At 39.4% G+C, this 24,526-nt stretch overlaps 1 protein-coding gene across 4 annotated transcripts; it reads right to left on the bottom strand.

Annotated features, from left to right (window-relative positions):
- Window positions 1-1,484: 1,484 nt before the first annotated feature.
- Window positions 1,485-23,991, bottom strand: REST (RE1 silencing transcription factor). 4 transcript variants are annotated; one of them, XM_038556183.1, is made up of 4 exons: window positions 23,798-23,991; window positions 20,324-21,227; window positions 13,940-14,023; window positions 1,485-7,226 (listed from the first exon to the last, which is right to left on the bottom strand). In XM_038556183.1, the coding sequence occupies exons 2-4, from the start codon at window positions 21,216-21,218 to the stop codon at window positions 5,215-5,217; spliced, it is 2,991 nt and encodes a 996-aa protein (XP_038412111.1). In that variant the 5' UTR covers window positions 21,219-21,227; window positions 23,798-23,991; the 3' UTR covers window positions 1,485-5,214. The 4 variants fall into 4 exon arrangements, with proteins under 4 accessions (XP_038412111.1, XP_038412113.1, XP_038412112.1 ...); XM_038556185.1 differs by lacking the exon at window positions 23,798-23,991 and adding an exon at window positions 23,042-23,148; XM_038556184.1 differs by lacking the exon at window positions 23,798-23,991 and adding an exon at window positions 23,017-23,109.
- Between the last annotated feature and the right edge of the window lie 535 nt (window positions 23,992-24,526).

The raw sequence follows: 24,526 nt of genomic DNA, 5'->3' as shown, positions 1-24,526 counted from the left end.
CACCAATCCGCCTTTATGGAGCTGAGGATGAGTGCTGTGGAGTACCCTAGGTGGGAGGTCACAGGATTATACAGCAACTCTACCTACAAATGAATCAAGCCCTCACTGAGACCTGGGCAGAAAAAAAAGATGGCCAACTGGTTTAAGTGTAAAGGCAGGATATATGTAAACATCCTAACAAGGGTAAGCCCCTGGGAAAGAAGTAGAAAGGAACTGAAGACACTTGTAACCATTCCTTCATTCATTAAAGATAACAAACCAAATCAGACATCAATAGCATTTATGTATTCAAGATAAATTCCCCATATATCCTTGGTCGGTCAAACTTTCATGCTCTTTGTCACTGATTCTACTATCTCAATAAAGTAAATGCTTGGAAATTCATTTTGCTTTTTGCTGATAAAGTCTTACAAAAGACATCAAACGAAGAATCACTCTCATCAATATGAAATATCCATTCTTTATGACTCAGGAGGTTACAGGTCACTTGTTGTTATCAGACCACAATGCAATCCAATTATTTTGATGCTTTGCAAAGCCAGAGGTTTCTCCATCACCTTCTTCTCTTTTTGTCAACAAAAACACTTTAAAAAACATGTTTCTCCATTAACAAAAGAAGCAGACTCTTATTTTCTTCTCAGAGGTCCATTACAGTAAGATCCTTAAGACAGTAGCCTGGCAGTCAACACTTAGTATAACTTATTTCCCCTTCAATGCATCTTTTTCCAATCATGAGTCAAAATGTACTAACACCAGGCCTGCTATTGAGAAAGGATATTTATATTAAAGCTATTAAGGGAAGGACGTCTGGGTGGCTCAGTGGTTGAGCATCTGTTTTAGGCTCAGGGTGTGATCCTGGGGTCCTGGGATCGAGTCCCTCATTGGGCTCCCTGCGAGGAGCCTGCTTCCCCCTCTGCCTATGTCTGTCTCTCTGTGTCTTTCATGAATAAATAAAATACATTTTTTTAAAAAGCTGTTAAGGGGGATCCCTGGGTGGCGCAGCGGTTTGGCACCTGCCTTTGGCCCAGGGCGCAATCCTGGAAACCCGGGATCGAATCCGACATCAGGCTCCCGGTGCATGGAGCCTGCTTCTCCCTCTGCCTATGTCTCTGCCTCTCTCTCTCTCTCTCTCTCTCTGTGTGACTATCATAAATAAATAAAAAAATTTAAAAAAAACCAAAAAAAGAAAAAAAAAAAAGAAAAAGCTGTTAAGGGAACCTGGGGTTGGGAAGTAATTACTATGTAAAGCATCCTGTGATTTGTCTTCAGGTTGTTTCTCCCTGACCTCAACCTCCTAAAAAGTAGAGGAAGATCTACTTTGGACGACTACCCACTAGACTGTTACCCCAAACAATGGATTGTGATGACCTTTCTACCTACCATGGTTTATCAGAGGTAATAATTTTGGAATTAATATACTTGCAATTCTAGCAAAATAATTCGGTTTGATATTTGACCTACCAAATAATAAACAAAGGCATAAATGCTTTTTAAAACTTTATTTCAACATAACTATGCTTACAGAAATACACTCATATTGGTTAATAGAATGCAATTTAAGTTTAACTTATCCTACACAATTTGGACCAAAAACTTGGTACATGGTTTAAGCTTTAAAAAAAAAAAAAAAAAAAAAAAAGGATTTGCAATCTGGTTTTTCATCTATTACAAATGTATATAAAAGATCCTCCCATCAAATGCTGCTAAAGCAGGCAGCAAGAACCTTGAGAAGTTAACCTTTGGTTTGTCTCGGAAAAATAACACGTATTGCACTGTAAAAGTTTATAAAATTGGTGCAACAAAACATTGTTGTAATGTTTCAATGCCAGTTTACAAAGATCAATTAACTAATGGATGTTGAAAAGGGTGGGGAGAGCCTATGTACAAAGTGAAAATGTAAAAGCTATCTGATTTAGTTAAAATTGCATGTAGATTGCAAGTCTACACAAACCGAGATTCAGATAATTTCGCGAATCTGAAATAACACTATCAGCTCAGTTCATCTGCTGAGGTCAACAAGGAAACTGCACACTAGCGGTTTTTCTGGTTTATGCAAAAAAGAAAATTTTCTTCCCCAGCTTTTCAGTCCAGAACTGATATTATACTACAGGCAAGGTATTCCTTCCATTGTCAACATTCATGGGGTGACATGTGATGAGGTCTACTTGGGTTTAAATTTATTTGCATTAGCACTTATATGCAAAATAGTCCCCAAAGTTAAAGACCACATGACTTTAGAAGTGACTCTAAAAAATAAAATGGCCCTTCTTGGAAGACTAGAACAAAACATCCAGCCATAGTTATAAGAAGCCTTATCAGAAAAGTAGCCCCTTATGAATTACACCTCAATAAAAAAAAAAGTAGCCCCCAAAGAAGCAGCTCTGAAAAGAGGAAAAAATATAACTTAAGATATCTTGAAGAGCAATGTGAATATAGATAGGTTCAGAAGATAAAAAGAGATACATTTTCATAAGACTACCTAGGATTAGGCTTATAGTGTATTCTAGTATTTCAAGTTTATCTCTAGTTACTAAACATCAATTTACAAATAACATATTCACTTTTTATTCCTTTAACAAAAGGGAAAATTCTAGTTTCAATTCTATCCAGTGGAGGGGAAACTGAGAAAACAAAGATTCAAACAGTTCCATGCAAATATCACATTTTTCAAATGGAAGAACTCCCAACTAAACCAGAAGTTCATATTACTAATATATTTTTCATTGAAACAATTTTTAACAAGTACAAATACATGGCATTAAGGTTCAGAACCTAATATAGGCCTGACAATCAAGTCCTTGTTTTCTGGAAGAAAGGCCTCAAGTCCCACTCAATTTCCAGTAACAATGTTTTCACAGATCAATTTAATAATAAGGGGTTTTAATTTCCTTCATATTTTTGTTTTTTAGCATTCTAGTCTTAAAAACTAGATAAGAAAATTAGTCCAATTCCCCAGACATCTAATTTTTCTCTTTTGTAGGATGAAAGAATCCACAAAATCTCTTCCCCAAACTGATTCCCAATCTCCAATCTGTACTTAACATGAGTCTTTTCATATAGAATGTAAAAGGTAACTTACATAAAATGTACCCATGAACATTAAAACTAGTTGTTAGAAAGATTTAACTAGCTTTATAATTTAAGTTTTAAAACATAAATATTTGCAGCTTGATCTTCTGTTGACAATGATTGTCGGAGCCGTGAATTCACCTAGAATTCAACATCATTTATAATTCCCATTCATGCACACAAAACACACACCATTAACACACAACTTACTCCTCGTGTCTTGAGAGAATCTTCTCTTCTTTAAATCTTTGGCCTCCCAGTCAATCCCAAGTTCAAATGTCTTTTAACTCAAACTTCACTCTCAGATATTTAACAAGTTTCCAACCACACTTCATCAATGCTTTTCCTATTCTTTTCATGTTGCATTGCCAAACTCTGAAGCCTGCCTCAAAGAGATCACCAGATAAAAGAAAATAAATGAAATATAAAGTGGTTATTTCAGAATAGAACATGGGAGGATCAGAATTGTTCAAGATTCCCTACTGGGATCATACTTTGACTGCAATGAATTAACTGCTATCAGCAAGAAAAATCCTGTTGGATTCTTTCAGTCTTTGGCAACTGGCCAAAGAACCTACCAAGAAAGTTTAGAAGTACACTCTTTCTTAATACAAAGTGCCCCCACAGGAACACCAGGATAGCTGCAATTCATCTGAGGCCTCACCTGTAGAAAGAGGCTGTCACAGGGACAGCCAGGACACCCACTAGTTTGTGGAGATCCCTGAGAAAGTATGATTTTAAAAATCTGGACTGTACTTGAGTTTCACCTGCCTTTTTCATTGTATTCATAGGAAGGAAGTAGCAGCTGGTCTACCAGCACTCATACTACTACCTCTCTCAACCTAGGTTTTCTGTGTAATTGCTATGGCTTTGGAATCTCACAACCGATATTCTGTATAACTTAAAGGAGTAATTATGCCTCCTAATTCCAGGTTTGCAGTTTCCAAATATCACTTACAGTTCTTTATTCAGCTGAGTAGCCATATGGACACCAACCATCTATGCAGAAAGGTTTTCCTCAAAGATATGACTTAACACTGCACATTTAAGGAAGTAGTTCTACTAAAACAAGCCAAAAATTTTTACTCATGGTTGGTATCTGAGATAAAAATCTGTCTAATATAGAGTCTAGTGGTTTATTGTAAAGGTCAAAATGAGAGCTGTGAATTCACTACATCCATTTAAAATAAATAACTTATGTGAAATACAGATTCTGGCATAGATATAAGATGTGAAATTCAAAATCAATGGATTGAACCTGCATGTTTCATTTGCTCACAAATTTGCACACACTAATATTCTGCAAAAAAGACAATTGCAGCAAAGGAAAAAGAAAACTGCCCTTTTGCAAACAAGACTAAAAGCATCCCTCGAAAGAGGACAAAATAAACATGCATATATATGTATAAAGTGTTACTGTTCAACACGAATACTATTTCTAGAAAAAAATTGAACTGCATAGGTTAAAAAAAAAACAAAACAATGTGCAACATCTTAAGCCATTAAAGCACCAAAAAAAAAAAAAAAAAAAAAAAACTTGAAAGAAAAAAAAAACACACCAAAATCATTGTTTTTATGACGATTAACATACACAAATAAGAAATATTGATCAAAACTCAGTAAGTAAATACCTGGACTGATACAATGTCCACTGTTGGGAGAATTTTTCTTCAATTTAAATGTCTCTTCTCATCTCTAAAAAAATTTTAAAGTGCTAACTTTATATAAAGCAGGCAAATTCAAGTAATTTGCTATTTAAGTATGCCAATTTTTATAGAACTAAACAAAGAACTAAGAAAAAACTAAAGCGAAACAAGAAGACAGACATGGCAAGAAAAGTGACAAGTTACAGCCAGACAAAGCAACAGAATGCTACAATACCACCTTGGCCTTCTCATTTCAATTAAATGTATAAACTAACAGATTTAGGTATCTGCTGGTTTAGTACACTAACTTCCTTGGATTTGCTAAAATTTATCCATCAATAGATATACAGAGTCCTAAGGAAAAGAGTGCCACTTAAAAATCAACATTGGACACTAATTAAAGCAATTTAAAAAAACAAAAGGTTGTCTACAGCTATAAATGAATATTAAATGTAATAGATCGCATAAACTAAGAACTGAAGCCTTATCCTAAGATTAATTACTCCTGCCCTTTAGCTGCTTTTTCAAGGAAGTATACGTTAACCAAATGACGATTGAGGTGCTTGCTGTAATCTTTTTCCTTTCTAAAAGAGCGATCACAGAAGATACAAACAAAATCTCCCTCTCCCACTTTGACTGCTAAGGCTTCCTTTGCATTTTTCCTGCTGGTTTCTTGTGGAACTGGCCGGGCCCCATTCAATCCAGAGTCATCACTACCCTCTGACATGTTGTCACTTAGATCACTTCCATCATGACTGTGGATGCCTTCATCTTCATCCATTTCCTGAGACTCATTTACTGCCATGGTGACAGGAGGTGATGTCACAGCAGTTTTAGACACTGCTTCATGGTTTTCTATTGGTAGGGGATGCAGCACTGGTGAAACAGGTTCTTCAACTGCTGGGCCTTTGCCAGGGGGATTCTCTGTTTTGTTCTCATCAGTGTCCATTTCCATTTCACAAAGCACAGTGTCAGCCTGACACTTAGCATCTAAAATTTCACCCTCTGGTATAGTCAAGTTTTGTTCAGAGGATGAAATATTGGCAGATTCCTTAATAGCAGCAAGACCAGCTAGACCTTTCTCTGCCTCTTCTACTTCTACTTTTTGAAGAGGGGCTTCTTTACTTCCTTCGTTTTCAGTGAATAATTTTTGGTCTTTTGACTCCTCTTCTTTTGAGTTTTCCTTTGGTGGCGGCAGTGGTGGTGGTGGTGGTGGTGGTGGTAAGTGATCCTGTGCACTTGCACTTTCCTTTAGAAGCTGGCTATCTTTAACAGGCACTAAGCCCACTTCAATAAGGACTTGCTCCTTCCGTGCCATTTCACTCTGTATGTTGGACTTTTCCTTTTTATCTTTTCGAGGAGACTTTTTGGGACTTGGTTCCATGTGAAGAGAAGGCTCTGTGGGAGGAGGCTCCATCTGAACAACCTCCATCTGAACAGGGCCCATGGGAGGAGGTGGCTCCATCTGAGAAGACCCTATCTGAGCAGACTCCACTGGGGGAGGCGGCTCCATTTGACCAACATCCATCTGAGTAGACTCTAGGGCCGGGGGCGGCTCCATCTGAGCAGGCCCCCTGGGAGGAGAAGTCTCCAACTGAGCAGGCCCCCTGGGAGAAGGCTCCAATTGAGCAGGCCCCTTGGGAGGAGAAGGCTCCATCAGAGCAAGCCCCTTCTGAGCAGGCTCCTTCTGAGCAACCTCTTTCTGAGCAGGCTTGCTGCTTTTTTTACTTGACTTATTTTTCAGACTTTTCTTCTTTGTACTTTTTTTCACGCAGGTATTTTGCTTTTTATTCTCCTCTACTTTGCTATCACCTTTTGGCACTTCCTGACTATTTTTGGATTTGCTTTCTGCCTTCTTTTTCTTTTTTGTCACAGGTTCCTCATCATTTACAGGGTCTTTTAAGGAATGGGCTTCAGCTTCCATCCTCCTTTTGCTTTTCTTGGTTTTACCGGTAGCTTCTGAATTATTTCCTGTATGCACATCCATTTCTTTAGTTTCCATTGCTGATTTGCGAGTTCTAGTAGTCACTTGGGTGGAAGCATTACTACAAGACTTTTTCTCTTTTGAAACATTATCTTTTTTCTCCACTTTTACAGACCTCTCATTCTTCTTTCCAGCCACATCCCCCTTTACTTTTGTCTGTTCTGTCTCTGTTTTTTCATTGGTAATATTGTTATCAGGCAGGTCAGCCTCTCGCTTTTTGGTTTTCTTTAGTTTCACTTTTGAGACATCCATTGTTTTATTAGGACAAGTAGGATGCTTAGACTTGAAATGATACTGCAAATTACACTTCTTAGAAGCTGCATAGTCGCATACAGGGCAATTGAACTGCCGTGGATTAACATGTAGCTCTACGTGTTTTTTGAAATTACTTCTATCTGCTGTTTTGTAGTCACAATGTGGACAGTTGAGAGGTTTAGGCCCATTATGAACCTGTCTTGCGTGGCGGGTTACTTCATGTTGATTAGAGGCCACATAACTGCACTGATCACATTTAAATGGCTTCTCACCTGAAGGTAAATTAAGAGATGTTAGAACATAGGTTAAGAAATGAACTCACGCTTCTATTAAAATATAAGGAATTGGATGTTAAAACATACACACAACACAAACTATTCATTGAAAAGACTGTATCATGCACTTTACATTTACCATATTTATTTGTAGATCTTTTCTCTACCCCTTGACATGGATTCTCATACCTAATGGAGGAACAATTACCTCATTTAACCATCATCTTCTAAAAAGTTGTCAAGCTAGAACTCTCAAACACTGTATAAGAGAACAATGATTCATCAAGAAGTACACAACAATTATTGGCAAAGTTGGTTGGGCTGTGGATGTGAATTTTGGGGCAAGGGCACTCAAAGAGGAAAGATAATTTTTTTCTTTTGAGAAAAGATTAATTTTAAATGTTCTACATTTAGTCAAAACAAATATATAATGGAATAGAATAGAATATATAATTCCCATACATTTTTAAGATGAATCTTGAGACTTCAAAAGGAGTATCTTATACTCCAGGCTATATTCTCAGACCTTAGATGTAGAAGTTATAAAACAAAGTTTTTGGCCTCAAGGAGCAAAAGGCCTTTTCTTTAAATTTAACCATTTTATTCATCCCAGCAAGAGTAAAGTTTCATTCAGCAAACTCTTCCAGATGCCAGAATTGCTATTTTAAGGCAAAAATATAATCAAACCAGAAACCTTTTGATTTTTCCCTACCTTCTTCTAACATATGGGCAAAGAAATTATATCAATGAGAAACAGCATACAAATAGATATGGTATGTAAAATAATTGAACAAAGTCATGATCACAGATCACAGGTACATACAAAACCAAAACCACCCCCACCCCCAAATTAAAGGTATAAGATTAACATTCTACCTGAATACATACCCATCTAGATCACACTCTAGTAAATATTACCAAATGGTATCCATACCCCACTGGTCCAATGGAATGCATAGTAGAAAAATGGAAATTGACATTTATGAAAATTCATCTCTCAAACATTCTCAAATTTATTATCAAATCTAATTTTTTTTCACAAAGTAAATTTCTCAGACATTAGGTAAAACCATGGTAAGCTTTACATGATTTGAAAATGTCTGATGATAAAATAATCACAGAAACAAAAACTTACCAGGTATATCAGATTGGTTATGTAGCTAACTGGACAACTCTTTCCCATGTTAGACTACTAATAGATTCATAAATAGAGGTTTCTACAACATGCTGCATTACTCTATATTTGGCTCTATCTTGTCCTCTCCAATGAATGACCTCAGTGGGGACAATCGTTTGCATAACATATATAGACATAGAATAGGGGAAAATAGGTGGCATAATGTTTAAAACCTTTTCTAAAATGAGACAATTTGGGGGATCAAATATGGGCTCTTCTTCTCCAACTCACTGTGAAATCTTGAGCAAAGTACTGAAAACTGTAAGGCTCAATTTCTTCATCTGTAAAATACTCTTAAGTGTTCTGAGCTATAATTTATTCTACATAAAGCATTTAGGATGAACAGAGAGGCAAGCAATTCATATACATTCCCTATACATCATCACTTTTGGGACTGGTACTTTTAGAATAGGTTAATAAAATGCAAGATTCATGGGTTTATCCTGCCTGTCCATTTAAACCTTACCTCTGAGTAAACAAATGGCTGATGAATTTTCTCTCTTTAGGAAAATATTTATGCTAATAAAAGAATTATAATGGAGTATCACCATTGTATAACCCCTAACAAATGAGGATATTTACATAGCAAGCATCAAAATGCAAGCCTCCAAAAAAAAACAAAAACAAAATGCAAGCCTCCACCTATGAAATGTTCAGAGAATGGGAGTTCATAAAAACCTATTTAAATTTTGATGGCAAAATTTACTTGCTCCATTCATTCTCCCCCTCAATTTTATTTTCTTGCCATTAAATATTACTTGTGGGATCCCTGGGTGGCACAGCGGTTTGGCACCTGCCTTTGGCCCAGGGCACGATCCTGGAGACCTGGGATCGAATCCCACATCAGGCTGCCGGTGCATGGAGCCTGCTTCTCCCTCTGCCCATGTCTCTGCCTCTCTCTCTCTCACTCTGTGTGTGACTATCATAAATAAATAAAAATTAAAATAAATAAATAAATAAATAAATATTACTTGTATTAGGATATCTAGTCATCAAAACTGTATGTTATTAGCGCCTAGTTGAATATATATATATTTTTGCCTTGTATCAATGATTTTAACTTAATTCTTTTCCAATTCTAGTAATATTTATCTATATTTTTAATCTTTATAAATGTGTCAGATATCTATTTTCTTCTTCCCAAAGTAACTTACAGGTACATTACAAATTCAAAAGGCAAAGCTTTTTATACAATTTATATGTTCTTATCAAGAATCCAAAAAGAAAAGGGAACTTTTTATAAAGAACAGGGCATACAATTGATTACTACTTAGCAATAAGAACAAAGTTCTGATAAAGCAGCATGGGATGAATGTCAAAAACATCTTATAGAACAATGTTGGAATAGTCTTTCTTGCTAGAAATCAGTATCAGTTGCGGGGAAGTACTGATTGGCAAGGGCAAGGACAGAACTTTTCTGAGGGTGTAAGATTCCTTCCTCTAGGGGGCAGTCAAACAGGAGAAATCCTGTGAAGTAACTACACTTCAGATGCATGTCTGCATTTTCATGTGTTAATGAACCTCAACAGAATACTGTTTAAAAATTTATTCTACATACCTGCAACTAATGTAACATTGCATATTAACTATACTTCAGTAAAAAATGTTTACTGACAAAAAGCCCAAACTGCATAGTAAGTTGAATTTGACATGGCATATTAAAATGGGAATAAAATAAAATAGCAAAGACCCAGGAAAAAAACATATTCTGGAATTCATGAAGACTTTTAAACCATAACGCCTTTCAAATAAACCCAGCTATTAAAATAGTGCCGCCATAATAATTATGAAATCCTTGGTTAAAGGAAAATAAACTTATTGTTGAATAAAATATTTTTCCATCTTAAAAAGAGTAATAAATGGAGATAGAACTTGGCAAGTTGTTGATCTCCTTTAACAAAAGCATCCAACAAAACAAAACAACACCAAAACACAAAAGCATCCAGGCAAATCAAAGTAAAAAAAAAAAAAAAAAAAAAAAAAGTTACTAAAAAAAAAAAGCATCCATTACACTCATTATGGAAAAATACTCAAAATGAATTCCTATGCTAGCAGAATAGGGAACTAGCCAGTGTGATATATACAAAAATATCATTAACAGCAAATACCAACTGGATGTATTTCATCAAATGGTAGCATCTCCATTGAGAATAAGAAAGGGAGAGCTGTGGATAATGTCAGTGTAGATTCTAGGACTAGCCAAGTGAAGGATACTTTAATACCATTAGGTAGAAACACCAATAAAACAGAGAATAAGACCAGATATGTCAGATTGGTTTAGTGTGTCAATTTTTCACCTCATCAACATTCTGATCCCTTCCTAATTTAAAAGACTCATTTTATGGATGAAACTGCTCCAAGTAAACAACCAGTGTTATAAGCTGTCAATTAAGCTAAAATGTATCAACTCCATAGAGCCTCATCTTTTCCAAAAATAAGAGACTAATAATAAGCACATACTTTTTCTTCTCTAAAACACACTCACATGAACAAGAACCAACCAACCCATGGAGACCTTAAAAGACTCCAGACCACAGAGAAGGCACCCAAGAGATTCATTCCATGCAAGACTCCATGCAATCTTTAAAAAAAGACTACCTATCTAATTTGACCTAACTTAGCCTCACTTTTTATAATTGCACACTCATACACAAAACAAACTAACCATGTTTGTTTCCTGTCTGCCACTCAAACTATTGGCATCCAATAAAACACAGATCCCCGCTCTCTCCGTACGCTGTGGTTCCAATGTCATTATGCTATAGTCTCTTAAGCCATTTTCTGAGCCATAATGTTCTTTTAACTCTGCTTAACTGAAAATGTGAGGGTAAGGAGTTTAAGGCCAAATCCTAGCTCTTCTGATCTAAAGGAATGACAATTAACCATAGGTAAAACATTTAGCCTCTCTAAATCTAATCCATAAAGTAAGATAAACCATTTAAGGAATACTAAGATTAGAGATAACAAATCCCAATTTCTCAGTACCTGACATACATACAATAAATAGTAGCTACTATTAGGGTGCCTGGCTGGCTCAGTAGATAGAGCATGTGACTCTTGATCGTGGGGTTAAGTTTGAGATCCACACTGGGTATAGAGATTACTTAGAAAAATAAAATCCTTATTTTTTTATTTTTTAAAAAATATTTTATTTGACAGAGAGCACGCACAAGCAGTAGAAGCAGCAGACAGAGGGAAAGGAAGAAGCAGGCTCCCCGCTTGGCAGGAAGCCTGATGTAGGTTTCCATCCCTGGACCCTGGGATCATGACCCGAGCGGAAGGCAGACATTTAACCAACTGAGCCACCCAGGGACCCAAAATAAAATCTTTAAAAAGAAAATAGTAAAAAACAAAAAAAAGAAAAAGAAAATAGTAACTACTACTCATTAAGAAATTTTTTAAATACTTGCTGTACTGTAACAGCCAACTACTGAATATCATCTTTTTAATACAGCAAAGAGAGTCAAAAGACAACAGTTAGCAAACACAATTTATTTTTTTTTAAGCAAACACAAAATTATTCAGGCAGAAGTTACTGACTGGTGTAAAACCGACACTTATACAGTGACAAAAATATTATCTATTCAATGAAAAAGATACAAGAATGTCATCATTCTAATCCAGTAACCCAGCAAGAGTACTAGTGAGCCAACCAGATAGTACTTTCAAATGAGACACATGAAGTAGAATCCAAGCATTCCAATTTAATTTCCAGTGTACAAGTAATACAAAGTCACAGGTAAAGAGGAAAAACCAAATGACACCATGAGAAAGCAAGTAAGACAAATCTAGAAAGGAGGACACTCTACAGAAAAAATGGCCACATTTCTTCAATGCCTTAAGTTTCCGCATTGGTAAAATGGGGACAATAATAGAACCTATACATTATAGCATAGTTATAAGGACTAAAATTAGTTAACTCACATAAAACTTTTATACGTTTCATTTAAGGGCTAAAGCACAATTATCAATAGAACATGATGCCTACCCTCAACAAAACTTGAGACAACATCCAAATTACCCTCAGAAAAATGAAACCAGGAAGTACCCCTAAGCAATAAATTCAGGTTTCTGGTTAAGTGACTCAATTCAATAGCTTAGGAGATTTAGAAAGAACATTCAAAGTATATTAACATGACAAGAATGTAGGGTGAAGAAAAGCTAGTAAGCATATTATGTGACCCCTTTATAGTGCTCAAATCACAACCTGTACTATAATCAAATGTTACTTATTGACTTAAAATTGCAATATCCAATAGAAATAAAATACAATATGTAATTTTAAATTTTCAGTAGTCACATTTACAAAGGTAAAATTAAATTTTACTACTCATTTAACTCAATATAACCAATGTTATGTCAATATGTAACCAATATTCAAAAAAAATTTTTAGGTTTTATTTAAGAACTCTAGACCCAATGTGGAGCTCAAACTCACAACCCCGAGATCAAGTCACATGCTCCTCCAACTGAGCCAGCCAGGTGCCCCAAAGTAGATATTTTATGTGCTTTTATTTATACTGTTTGAGTTCTACTATGAATTTGATACATTTCAATTCAAACTAGCTACATTTCACAAGTTCAATAACCACATGAGGCTAGTGGCTACCCAAGCAAACTGCACAAATTTCAGGCAATTAATTATTAACTTAAAGGAGGTTAAGTCTACACAGACTTCGGTTATCACCAAAATTTTGGCATAGTTTGAAAGTATTCTGACCAGTTGTGGTGGTTCACCAAGAGTCAATTATAGCCAAAATGAATTATCCTTTAAAGACCACCTATGCAAAAAAAAAAAAAATAAAAATAAAAAAAAAACAAACCACCTATGCTAATATTTACTTTTTAACTCTGCCATCTATCTACCTTGATAATGGGGGCCAATTCTGGTTGGTGATCACATTATTTCAGTCACCAGAATGGACAAATCTTCCACTGCATTTATAGTCCTGCATTTTATCTATTATATGTTAATAAATTGAGATCCTAGAATTACCGATTATTCTTTAAAGTCTGGCTTTTGTAAATTAGTCCACAGAAGCCCTATCAGCTCTCAAAAAGAGGACAAATTCACACTTTAGGACCTGAAAAGTTAAGAAGGAATCCCTATAACTGGAAATCACATACTATGAAACTTGGTGTTATACTGTGTTGGGAGTAGGGGAGAGGGTGAAAAGGTAGGGGTTGTTCAAAAGTATGAACCAGCATTGGTCTACAATAGCACTTCCAGTTTTATTAATCATGGAATTTGAAGATCTGGTGAAAATTATGGACCCTTCAGCCAGAAACCGTGCATGCATGCATTCACATTCAGTTTCAAGAGTTCCATGTATGGATTCCTTGTTAAGAACCTACATTTAAATACAACACTGATTTTTTAACTCTTAATTTCTAAATTATATTAAAAATAAATAATTTGATTTTTAAAATAAATAAATCATAAATAATGACCCAGTTCCAGGTCTAGAAGAACTTCCTTATAATGAGGTATTGAATACTAAAAATCAAAGAAGAGTTTCCATTTCTTACCAACCTGAATGAGTACGCATATGTCTAGTTAGATGAGTCTTCTGAGAACTTGAGTAAGGACAAAGCTCACATTTGTATGGGCGTTCCCCTGCAAGAATATAATGATTAGGGTTTAAACATGATAAAATAAGGGAAATACAATTCTAACAATACACACAATGTTCAACACTGAGCATTTTTTTTTTTTTGATAAGGATTCTTTTTTCCTATTCCTGGCAAAATGGTCAATTTTTTATCATGTATTAGACACATCAATGATTTAACTCAGAATTCACATTACCTACATTTCAGCTTTGCTGACAAAAAAGATCACTGGCTTTCTGAATTCTCATAGCCCTCTTAATTTTCCCAGAATGCTACATACTATCACATTAAATATTAAGAACTGAATACTTATCTTGATAAGATATCAAGGAGCATCTTTTTCTTTAAATTAGAATTACCCTTAGAAAAAAAAAAATCTACCCAAATTTTCTCCTGCTGTGACTTGGAGTATTTTTTTTTTATTCTTGTGAAAAATAAACCTATCATTTGAAATTGTTAGCTTAAAGCAAGAACACTTGAGTGGGGGTAATTAAGCTAAAAATACTATGAAAGGTAGATAAACCTTTCATAAATTAGATCAGTGTTAAAGCAAATCATGCTCATAAAGCCATAGAACTGATAGCAATTGCAGATGAGAAGACCGTGATTTCAGTACTAAGCAATTTAAGACTTAATGGCAGGAAACGTTTATTTTTGGGATATGGGTTGTCAACCACAAAACAGGTTTTTTAAAAACCTTGACAATTAAAAAAAAAAGGTCGACAATTTGTAATTTGTTTTCATCCAGTCTTTGGCCACAAGATAATAATTACGACCTTGGGCAAGTTTCCTCCCTAAAAGTAAAAGCGCCTTTATTTCCTAGAATTGTGAGAATTTAAATTTAAGGTAATACAGAGCATTTGACATTGTGCCTGGCACATAAAGCCCTCAATAAATACCAGTTATTATTTTGTCTATATGGTAAAACTTCCAGTAACAAATATGTCTAATAAAATGGACAAGGAAAAGACAAAAAAGTGAAAAGAGGAAGAATATGATAAGGAGTAGGAAATGTGTTCCTAGTAGCTGTACAGCTGTTACTAGTTGGTAGCTACAGATTAGCGATATAGGTCATACCAAAAGAATTCTTAACTTCAATCTCCAAGAATTTAGCTTTAAAAATGTTGCATGAAAAAAAAATAAAAAATAAAAAATAAAAAAAAAAAAAATAAATAAAAATAAAAATGTTGCATGTGTTCTTATAAGGATATATAAATGACAGATAAGCACATGAAAAGATTCACAGTATCTTTACCCATGATGGAAATGCAAAACAAAACCATAATGAGATGAAGGCTTCACACCCATGAGGATGGCTATAATCAAAATGACAGATGTTAACAAGTATTGGTTAGGATATGGAAAAATTGGAAGTCATACAATGTGAGGCTGTAAAATAGTGCAGCCACTTTGGAAAACAGTTTAGCAGTTCCTCAAATGACTAAACATAGTTACCATATGGTCTAGCAATTCCACTACTAGGGATAAACAGTTGACCCTTGAACAACAGGAGTTTGAACTGTTTGAACTATATGGACCTCCACATATAGATGCTTTTTTCCAATAAATACACTACATACAGTACATTTATTTCTCTTTCCATGGAGTTTTTTTCTTTTTAAAAAAACATTTATCTATTGGGGCGCCTGGGTGGCTGAGTCAGATAAGCATCTGCCTTTGGCTCAGGTCATGAGCCAAAGGGTTCTGGGATTGAGCCCTGCATCTAGCTCCCTGCACAGCGGACCCTGCTTCTGCCTCATTCTCTCTCAAATAAATAATTTTTAAAAGTTATTTATTTGAGAGAGATAGAGTGAGGGGCGGAGCAGAAGAGAATGCCAAGCAGACTCCCCACTGAGCAGAGCCTAAGGCCCTGAAATCAGGATCTTAGCCCAAATCAAGAGTCAGATGCTTCATCACCGACTGAGCCACCCAGGAGCCCCCTCATGGATTTTCTTCATAACATTTTCTTTTTTCTAGCTTATGTTATCTTAAGAATACAATATATAATACATACAACATACAAAGTATGTTAATCAACTATGTTATTGGTAAGGCTTCCAGTCAACAGTAGGCTAGGCTACTAGTGGTTAAGTTCTGGGGGAGTCAAAAGGTTATGTGCTCATTTTCGACTGCCCCTAATCTCTGCATTGTTCAAGGGTCAACTGTATATTCCCAAGAAAAACAAACGTATGTCCACACAAAAACTTGTATATGAATGTTCATAGCATAATTATTCACAATAGCCAAAAATGGAACCAATCCAAATACTGTGATTTATTAAATAAACAAAATGTGGTCTATCCCTACAAAAGATTATTTGGCAACAAAAGGAAAACAAGTACTGTATACAGGACATGGATAAACCCTGAAGACATTATGCTAAGTGAAAGAAGGCAGTCACAAAGGACCATATATTATTGTATGACTTTATTTATATGAACTGTCTAGAACAAGCCAATCCACAGTGAACTGTATGGTATGTAAAACCTATCTCAATTAAGCAGTTACAGAAAGAAATGGAAGATAAACTAAATACCATTATAGATTAACAAAAAGGATCAACTAAGGATAATTTACATTTAAATTCTTTATAACAGAAAAAATAAAAAAAATTCTTTATAACAGAATAGATTGCTTCTATCTGCAATTCTACAAAATGAGCATAGATACTTCAGAAAACTTAAGTGATTTTTCAGTCACACATAGAGGCAAAAATGTCATCTTTCAAGTAGAACTTGTGAACTGGTTAAATATCAAACCCACAAAATTAAAAATCTTTGGACTCAAAACTCAAATGAAAATAATACTCAGCCCACACCATGATAATTACCCATAAAAAGAGAACTGAACTTTGACTCTTGGTTATATATGACCTTGGACACATCACTTCAGGGTTTCTTCTCAGTAAACATGGGCTATTGTAACTTACCTTATGTTCCTCAATAGATTGTTCTGCAAATTTGCATAGAAGTACCCAACACTGGGCACTAAAGAACAGAAGAGACCCATTAAGTGAATCTGAAACTAGGGTACTTAAATGAGAAGTGATTCTATCATTTCTTATCTCTACTCTTCAGCATTAAATAAATTCATTTTTCCATAAACACAATTTTCAGAACCATGCATTTAACATCAGAAATACTCAGAATTCAGATAATCAAAATATTATCCTCCTGATGTAGTATACACTACCAAATGGTTTTAAAATGCCTACCAAAAATTTCAAAATTACAAAGAAGATTAACATTAGGAAGAAAAAAAATCTTTTCAAAAAAGTATTAAGATCACTCAAGTTTAACACTAAAATGTGGGGGGAAACACACACACGCACACATAAATGTGAAATGAGATACATACAACCACTGTTAGCTTACTGTGAAAATACCAACCTTAAATTAATGGCAAGAAAAACTCATGGATGGTATAGTTAAGGACATAAAATATACCCATTAAAAAGCAGTCAACTAAACTTCAATTAGATTAAACCACCTGTACAAAAGAATTTTTAAATGCCAAGAGTTTGTTGTTGTTTTGCTGTTGTTGTTTTTTTCCTTGAAGTATTATTTATTTTAGAGAGAGTATTCTACTTGAACCCACAGAAAGAGGTAGGGGCAGAGGAAGGAGAGAAGCTAACTCTCCAAGCATGGAGGACGACTCTGGGATTTTATCCCAGAACTCTGAGATCATGACCTGAGCCTAAAGCAAGAGTCAGAGGTTTAACTAACGACTGAGCCAGCCAGGCATCCCAAGAGTTCTTTAAAAAAACAAACAAACAAACAAACAACAAAAAAAGCTTTACATAAAAAAAAAAAAGAAAAAAAATTAGAAATACACATAAAATACTAAAAAGCTTTTCCAGTACTCTCCATTTTCTTTTTGGTTCTAAAAATATTCTTAAATTGACAAATTTAGATTTACTGTTGAAAACATTTTTAGCTTTTTGGGGGAATATGAATTACTCAAAATACGAACTGTCAAAAATCAAAATGTATTAAGACAAAAGCACTGGGGTGCTGATAATATTCTCTATATTGACTTGCATGGTGGTTATGAGTACATATATTTGTAAAAGTCATCGATTATACTTCCATTAAAACAATTCATAAAATGTACAGATCAAAGTCATGCCCTGGCTATTCCTTGAAAGCCGTACAGATCACAGCCAATCTAAATTAAGCCCCAAGGTTTTCAAAAACCTGTTAAATAAATAAGAAGTACTTATGGCTGAAGTATATACAGTAGCTGGGATTTATTTTAAGATATTGTATATAAGGTTAGTCTGTTTAATTCAAACTATTAAGTGATTAATGGGGTAGAATTTCCAAATAACTTTCATTTCCTATGCCATGTAATTTTGTAATGTTTGAACTTCTTGACTTTTGAAATTAAAATGGTTTCAAAGCATGGAGAAAATCACAGGTTACAACAAATTCCAAAGGATCTACACATTTTTTTTACTTGACTAGATTTTAAAGTTTTAAATACAGGAACCATCTCTTAGAGGCTTAGAAATCTTGCTTCAGACATCTTTTTTTTTTTTTTTTTTTAGTTTGAGAGAGAGAAAACACAGGGGAGAGGGGAGGTGCCACAAGCAGACTCCACCCAAGTGGGGCTTGATCCCACTGCCAAAGATTGTGACCTGAGCTGAAATCAAGAGTCAAGTACTCAACCAACTGAAGCCACCCGGGTGCCCTCTTTCTTGTAATAAGTTCATCTGCAAGTTTTATTAAATCCATCACTTCAGTAAGCACAATGGAATCCCCTCCCCACTGTACCCTACTTTACCTGTGGGGTTCAGCCCTACTAAGTGATGACTCTTGCAAAAGTGACTTGATGCAAACAGCATCCCTACAACCCCTTTTCACTTCTGATCCAGAGTACTGTACTAGATTACCCTATCCATTTTGTTCAGACCACTACTCAGTCCTCAAAGGTACCAATTCTTAGCAGAAAAAAATATAAGAAAATTAACTACCATTAAGTTGCAAACATTTCCTTAAAAAATGAGATTCCTTGGGGTGCCTGGCTGGCTCAGTCAGTGGGGCATGCAAGTCTTGACCTCAGGGTCTTGAGTTCTAGTCCCACAATGGGTCGAGAGCTTATTTTTTAAAATGAATTATTAAGGGGTATTGAGGAGAAATGGGGTGCAAACACTAATAGCATTTTGTGCGTGTGTGTTGAAGATGTCCTAGAAACTGATTGTGGTCATAGTTACACAACTTTTGTGAATATACAAAAACCAGTGAATTTTAACTTTAAATGGATGAATTCTGTGGTAGCGGACTGTATCTCAATAAAGCAAATAGTTATCCACCCCACCCCCCCAAAAAAAACCCAAACTGCTAAATGTGATAAAATATCAGTAACTATTAAATATAGGTAATGGACATACATGTTGGTATTTGAGATGTTTGAAATTTTTAACATTGTTCTATTTTTTTCATAGAGTACACTTACAAATGAGAAAGCATGAGTTCAAACATGCTGAACGGCATTGGTTTTGGTCTGAAAAATAGCTTCATTTTCCACCTGTGTGTTTGCTTTCTCAGGAAAATGACTGCAAGTGTGGCAATCCCACCAATCTTTTAATTTTTTTTAAAGACTTTATTTATTTATTCAGGAGAGACACACAGAGAGAGGTAGAGACACAGGCAGAGGGAGAAGCAGGCTCCACGCAGGGAGCCGGCCGTGGGACTCCATCCCGGGTCTCCAGGATCACACCGCGGGCTGCAGGCGGCGCTAAACCGCTGCGCCACCGGGCTGCCCCCCACCAATCTTTTAAAAACTACTTCTCACATTCCTATGTTTTGGAGACAAGTTGTTCCACTTAGGAACTCAATACCCAGACAAGTTTTTTAAAAAGTTTAAGGCTTCTGTGAAATGGCTCTATGCAAGGGTTAATCGCTGAGTTTTCCTTCCTGTCTAAATCCTCGATTTCTTTGGGAAACTACATTGCGTCTTCGATGTATTCACTATCAACTAAATATATCTTCGAAGAAAAAAAAAAGTCTAATTTGGCTAAATGATCTATCCCAACTTGTCAGAATATGAATTTTAACAAGAAGATTGATAATATTTCTCTTGGCCATTCTTTGAAGCAAGTCTTCTTCATGTACTCTCCAATCCCTATTGTTATTACCACCATGGAGAGAAACTGAAGCACAAAAGGGGTTAAATCATTTATCCAAGGTCACAAAGACAGCAAAAAGAACCAGAATCCCCCCATCTTTAGTACTACTTTAAACTGCCTACTGAATTAATGATCAGAAGAGAACTGAACTTAAGGACTACAAGGTACTCTTACCTGTATGAGTTCGAACATGTTGAACATAATTATTTTTTCTGTCGGAAAAATAGTTGCATTTTCCACATGTGTATACTTTCCTTGGAAAATGGTTTCTCAAGTGTTTCCTCCAGTGATACTCGCTGATTGTGGTGTATGTGCAAATGATGCACTTGTAGACTCGCTCATTATCCCCAGCTCTGGTGTGGTGTTTCAGGTGAGCGGTATAGTGATCATATCGATTGGTATTGTAGCCGCAGCGGTCACAGCGAATGGGGCCCTTGGAGAAATCGCCCTCCTCTGCAGTGGAAGACCCAGATTCTCTGGCTTTTGCTTGCTTCTCTGCACTTTCTTCCACAAAAAACTTCTTGGCACTATGAACTCTGATGTGATGCACAAACTGTTCTTCTGATTCCGCTTCATACTGGCATGGCTTACAGCGAAAAGGTTTGCTCTTCAAGTTCTTGCATTTGTCCTCTGCTCCAGGTGTTTCAGGAGGAAGATCTTTATTTGAGTTGTAAATTTCTGGGGCAGCTGATACCTCAAACACAGGCTGTGGTTCGACAACACTGAGCTCCAAACTTTCCAGTTCCATGTTTTCCAGTCCACTGGGTTCACCTTTTATTTCAGGAGACTCCTCAAGTCCTTCTCCGTCACTATCTGAAAAGTTGTTATCTCCAACAGGCATCAATTCTGCCATCTGTCTTTCTTCACCAACCAGGTAATCACAGCAGCTGCCATTTACTTCCCCAGTTAAGGCCACATTTGCCAACATGATAAGCTGGGGCGCCGCCAGTTCAGCTTTGGAGAGGTCATGCAAGTCATACATGTCGTTAGGCAAGGCCATGCCAATGTTGCCACTGCCTGTGAACAGCCCTCCTCCTCCAGAAGACTGCCCCATTACCTGGGTGGCCATGACTGTATTCTGAATTCAAAATAAGACAAAAAAAAAAAAAAAAAAAAGAAAGAAAGAAAGAAAGAAAGAATGAATGAATGAAAGAAAGAAAGAAAGAAAGAAAGAAAGAAAGAAAGAAAGAAAGAAAGAAAGAAAAAAACACAAAAGTACCGGTTTAAATACAACATCCAAAACGTTGCTGTAATTCCTCGTATCTAAAAAAAAGTTCTCCAATGTAATCTTTAAATTCAATATATGCTGTTAACTGCTAAAATTAAGGCTTTGATACATTTTTGTACTTCCAAATTTTCTTTATTGCAGTCGCCAAAAAAACTTCTACTATCCCTACGAAAATTTCTATCAATTGTTGGACGTAACTCATGCATCCACTAGGCCTACGCCTGGCATGCCTTCCCTCAAGCAGTTTTAAATCTTTCTTGTAAAAAAAAAAAAATTAAGGAACTTCATTTTTAATGTTAGTTAAAATCATTTTTAAATTCAATACGTGAAGAGTAAACTTGCTGTCCTCCCAACTGGCCCCCTTCAGCAGTTTACTGGTCAGAAAGCGGAGAAATCCAAAAACCATACTGTGCATTTGTTAAGTACAAACACGTCTGGAAAGTAGAAGCCTGTATTAATTGGTCAAGTGAATTGAATTTCGTATGAACTCAAGTAACTCCAGAAGAATAAACTGAGAAAAAGTACCCCTCGGTTTATTTATTTATTTTCTTAATGACTCGACCTTTTTAAAGGGAGGCAAAAAAAAAAAAAAAGAAAAAAAAGCGAACCTTTCTTCCTGTTTAAAAAAAAAAAAAAAAAAAGGGAAGCTCCATGCATTCAAAACTTCACTAATGAAAATAAAGAAACTTTCAAACCCGCTAATAATCGTACAGCTCGACCCGACGACCGGCAACTTTCTTGCATTGTGCTGGACTTGGCCTACTTGCTTGGGGGAAGCCATTACAAGATCACCTTCTTGAAAACATGCTGGGCTTTTAAAGTCGCCTTAAACCACGTTACTTTCCCATCTACAGGGTGCTATTCTCAAACTGAGCGCTGTCTTGCAAGTTAGAAAAAGGAAAAAAAAAAAAAAAAAAAAAGCAAGCAAAGTTATGCTGCAAGCCCTCAAAAAAAAAAAAAAAAAAAAAAAAATGCAATCAAACCCCAAAGACGAAAAGCAGTCGGTTTTCACCCAGGTGCATAAACACAAACCGAGCGGGGTCTGCGAGGTCCCCGGAGCTGGGGCCGAATGCCATCACAGGACGCAAACCCAGGGCCCCGGCGGTCCCAGGGCTGAGCAGCCCGGGCTCCTCGCAGTTGGCCCGATCGTCGCCTTTTCTAATTGCAACCCCCCACCCCCGCCCCAGCCCTAACTACGGTCCCTAAAGGAATTTTCACGCTGGTCGGGGGAGGCCGTCTGAGCAGAGCCCCAAAGCCCAACGTGCTGCACGGATTCCTCCGTGCGGCCGCCAGCAGCGCCGGCCTCGGCCGCGGCATTCCTCACTCCAATAGGCATTCGGCCATTTTCTCAAAATACCAAACACAAAGCAGCTCTTTGCAAAACTCGGGCGCTCTCGCTTCCTCCCGGCCGGGCGCGCTCACTGCACGCGCTCCCACCCCGGCTCGCGCGACTCGCCCCGACCCTCGTCCCGGAGCCCTTTCCCCGGGTGCCCCCCCCCCCCCACGCCGAGCGGGGCCGGCGGGGCAAGCCCGGGGCGCCGTTGGGCCAGACCCGGGCCTCCCCGCTCGTCGCCGCCGCCGCCGCCGCCCCCTCCCCGGCCCCGCGGGCCCGAGTCCGGGAAGGGGAAGGCAAAGTTACCGCGTCGCCGGCGCCCCGGGCTCACCCTCCGCGGCGGGCCCGGGAGGCTCCGCGGGCGCCCTCCGGAGGCGTCGGGCCCCAAGCGCCGGAGGGGCCCCCACGCGCGCCCCGGAAGTCTGAGAACTCACTGCCCCACGGCGCCCCGCGGGCCGCGCGCCCCGGTCCCGCCAGCTCGCGCGCGGAGGCGGCCGGGCGCGGGGGGCCGCGGCGGCGGGGCGGCCCGGGAGCAGAAATCGCTGTCCAGCCCCATTGGCGGAGCCGCCCGGGCCGCGGGGCTGACTCAACCCGCCCGGCCGCACTCAACGGCGCCTTCCGGCGCAAGGGAGAGGCCGCGGAGGGAGGGGGCCGGCGGGGCCGGCGGGGCCGGCGGGGCCGACAGGGCCGCGGGCCGGCGAGGGGCTGCGGCGGGACCTGGGGGCCGGGGGCGCGGGGAGGCAGCTCCGGGGCCGGGGCCGGGGCCGCAGGCGGCGCGGCTCCTCGGGACCCCGCTCCGAGGGCGCCCGGGCCCGCGACTGGGGAGGGGGTCCTGGCTCCACGCCGCTCCCCGGGGACGCCCCCGGCCCAGCCCCCGGGCCGCGCCGGTGTAACCCGATCCCGCCCGGCCGCCCGCCCCCGCCCCGCGCCGCGGCCGCCGCCGGAGCCACAGTATCTGCAAATCAGCCCTGGACAGCGCCTCGCTCCGCGTCCTTCCGCGCCCTCCCCCTGCCGCCGCCGCCGCCGCCGCCGCCGCCGCCCGGCCCTCCCCCACCCGGCCGAGCCCCCGGCCCTGCGCCGCGCTTACCGGCCTTCCCCGGCGAGGAGGCGCGGGCGACCCGCCGTCGCCGCTCCTCCGCCGACTACTTTTCTTTGTTGCCGGAGTTTCGGGGGGAGGGGAGGGGAGGATGGAAAAGTTGGGCGCTGGGGACGTCGAGGCCCGCGAAGGCCCAGGACTGGGGCTCGCAGAGAGCGCTCAGGCCGCCGGCTCCCGCCCCGCCGTCCCGGCCGCCGCCGCCGCCGCCGCCGCCGCCGGGGTCTGTGGCCCGGGGCCTCGGCGGCGCTCGCTCTGCTGCTGCGCCGCGAGCTCGCGGGAGCCGCACATTCCAGCACAGGAGGCTGCGCCGCGCACCCAGCCCGCGCCGCCGCCGCCGCCGCTGCCGCCGCCGCCGCCGCCGCCGCCCGCGGGACACGCCCCCTCCACCGCCCGCGCGCGCCCGCGGGACACGCCCACCCCGCCGCCCGCGCGCGTGGCCGCCCAGCACGCCCCGCCCCTCGGCCGAGGGGGTTGCGCCGGGCCCGGCCGGCCGTGGGCGCGCCGAGGGGGAGCCGCACCTAATCCGCGCGCCCCTCGCTCTTGCCCCGGGGTCGCGCGGAGGCGAGCCTCGCTCCCTTTCTCGACTTCTTTCATAAACAAACAACAGAAAAGTTGCCCCCTAGCCCTGGCGCGCGAGGATGAGAAAAGAGCTGTTAAAAGGAAAAATCTGCAGGCTCTGACCGTTCTCTTTACAACTATTGTCACCCGCCTTTCAAGTCT

This window comes from Canis lupus, chromosome 13 (genome assembly GCF_011100685.1).
Source record: "Canis lupus familiaris isolate Mischka breed German Shepherd chromosome 13, alternate assembly UU_Cfam_GSD_1.0, whole genome shotgun sequence".
Classification (NCBI taxonomy): domain Eukaryota; kingdom Metazoa; phylum Chordata; class Mammalia; order Carnivora; family Canidae; genus Canis; species Canis lupus.
Note: the sequence above shows the minus strand (reverse complement) of the source record. Positions and strands in the feature narration are given on the sequence as shown.

Excerpts from the sequence above, each read along its gene's own strand:
- REST (XM_038556183.1), bottom strand. The coding sequence starts at position 21,218 with ATGGCCACCCAGGTAATGGGGCAGTCTTCTGGAGGAGGAGGGCTGTTC. Across the intron at positions 14,024-20,323 it reads ACATGTTCGAACTCATACAG|GGGAACGCCCATACAAATGT; the intron begins GTAAGAGTACCT and ends ATATTCTTGCAG. Across the intron at positions 7,227-13,939 it reads ACATATGCGTACTCATTCAG|GTGAGAAGCCATTTAAATGT; the intron begins GTTGGTAAGAAA and ends ATTTACCTTCAG.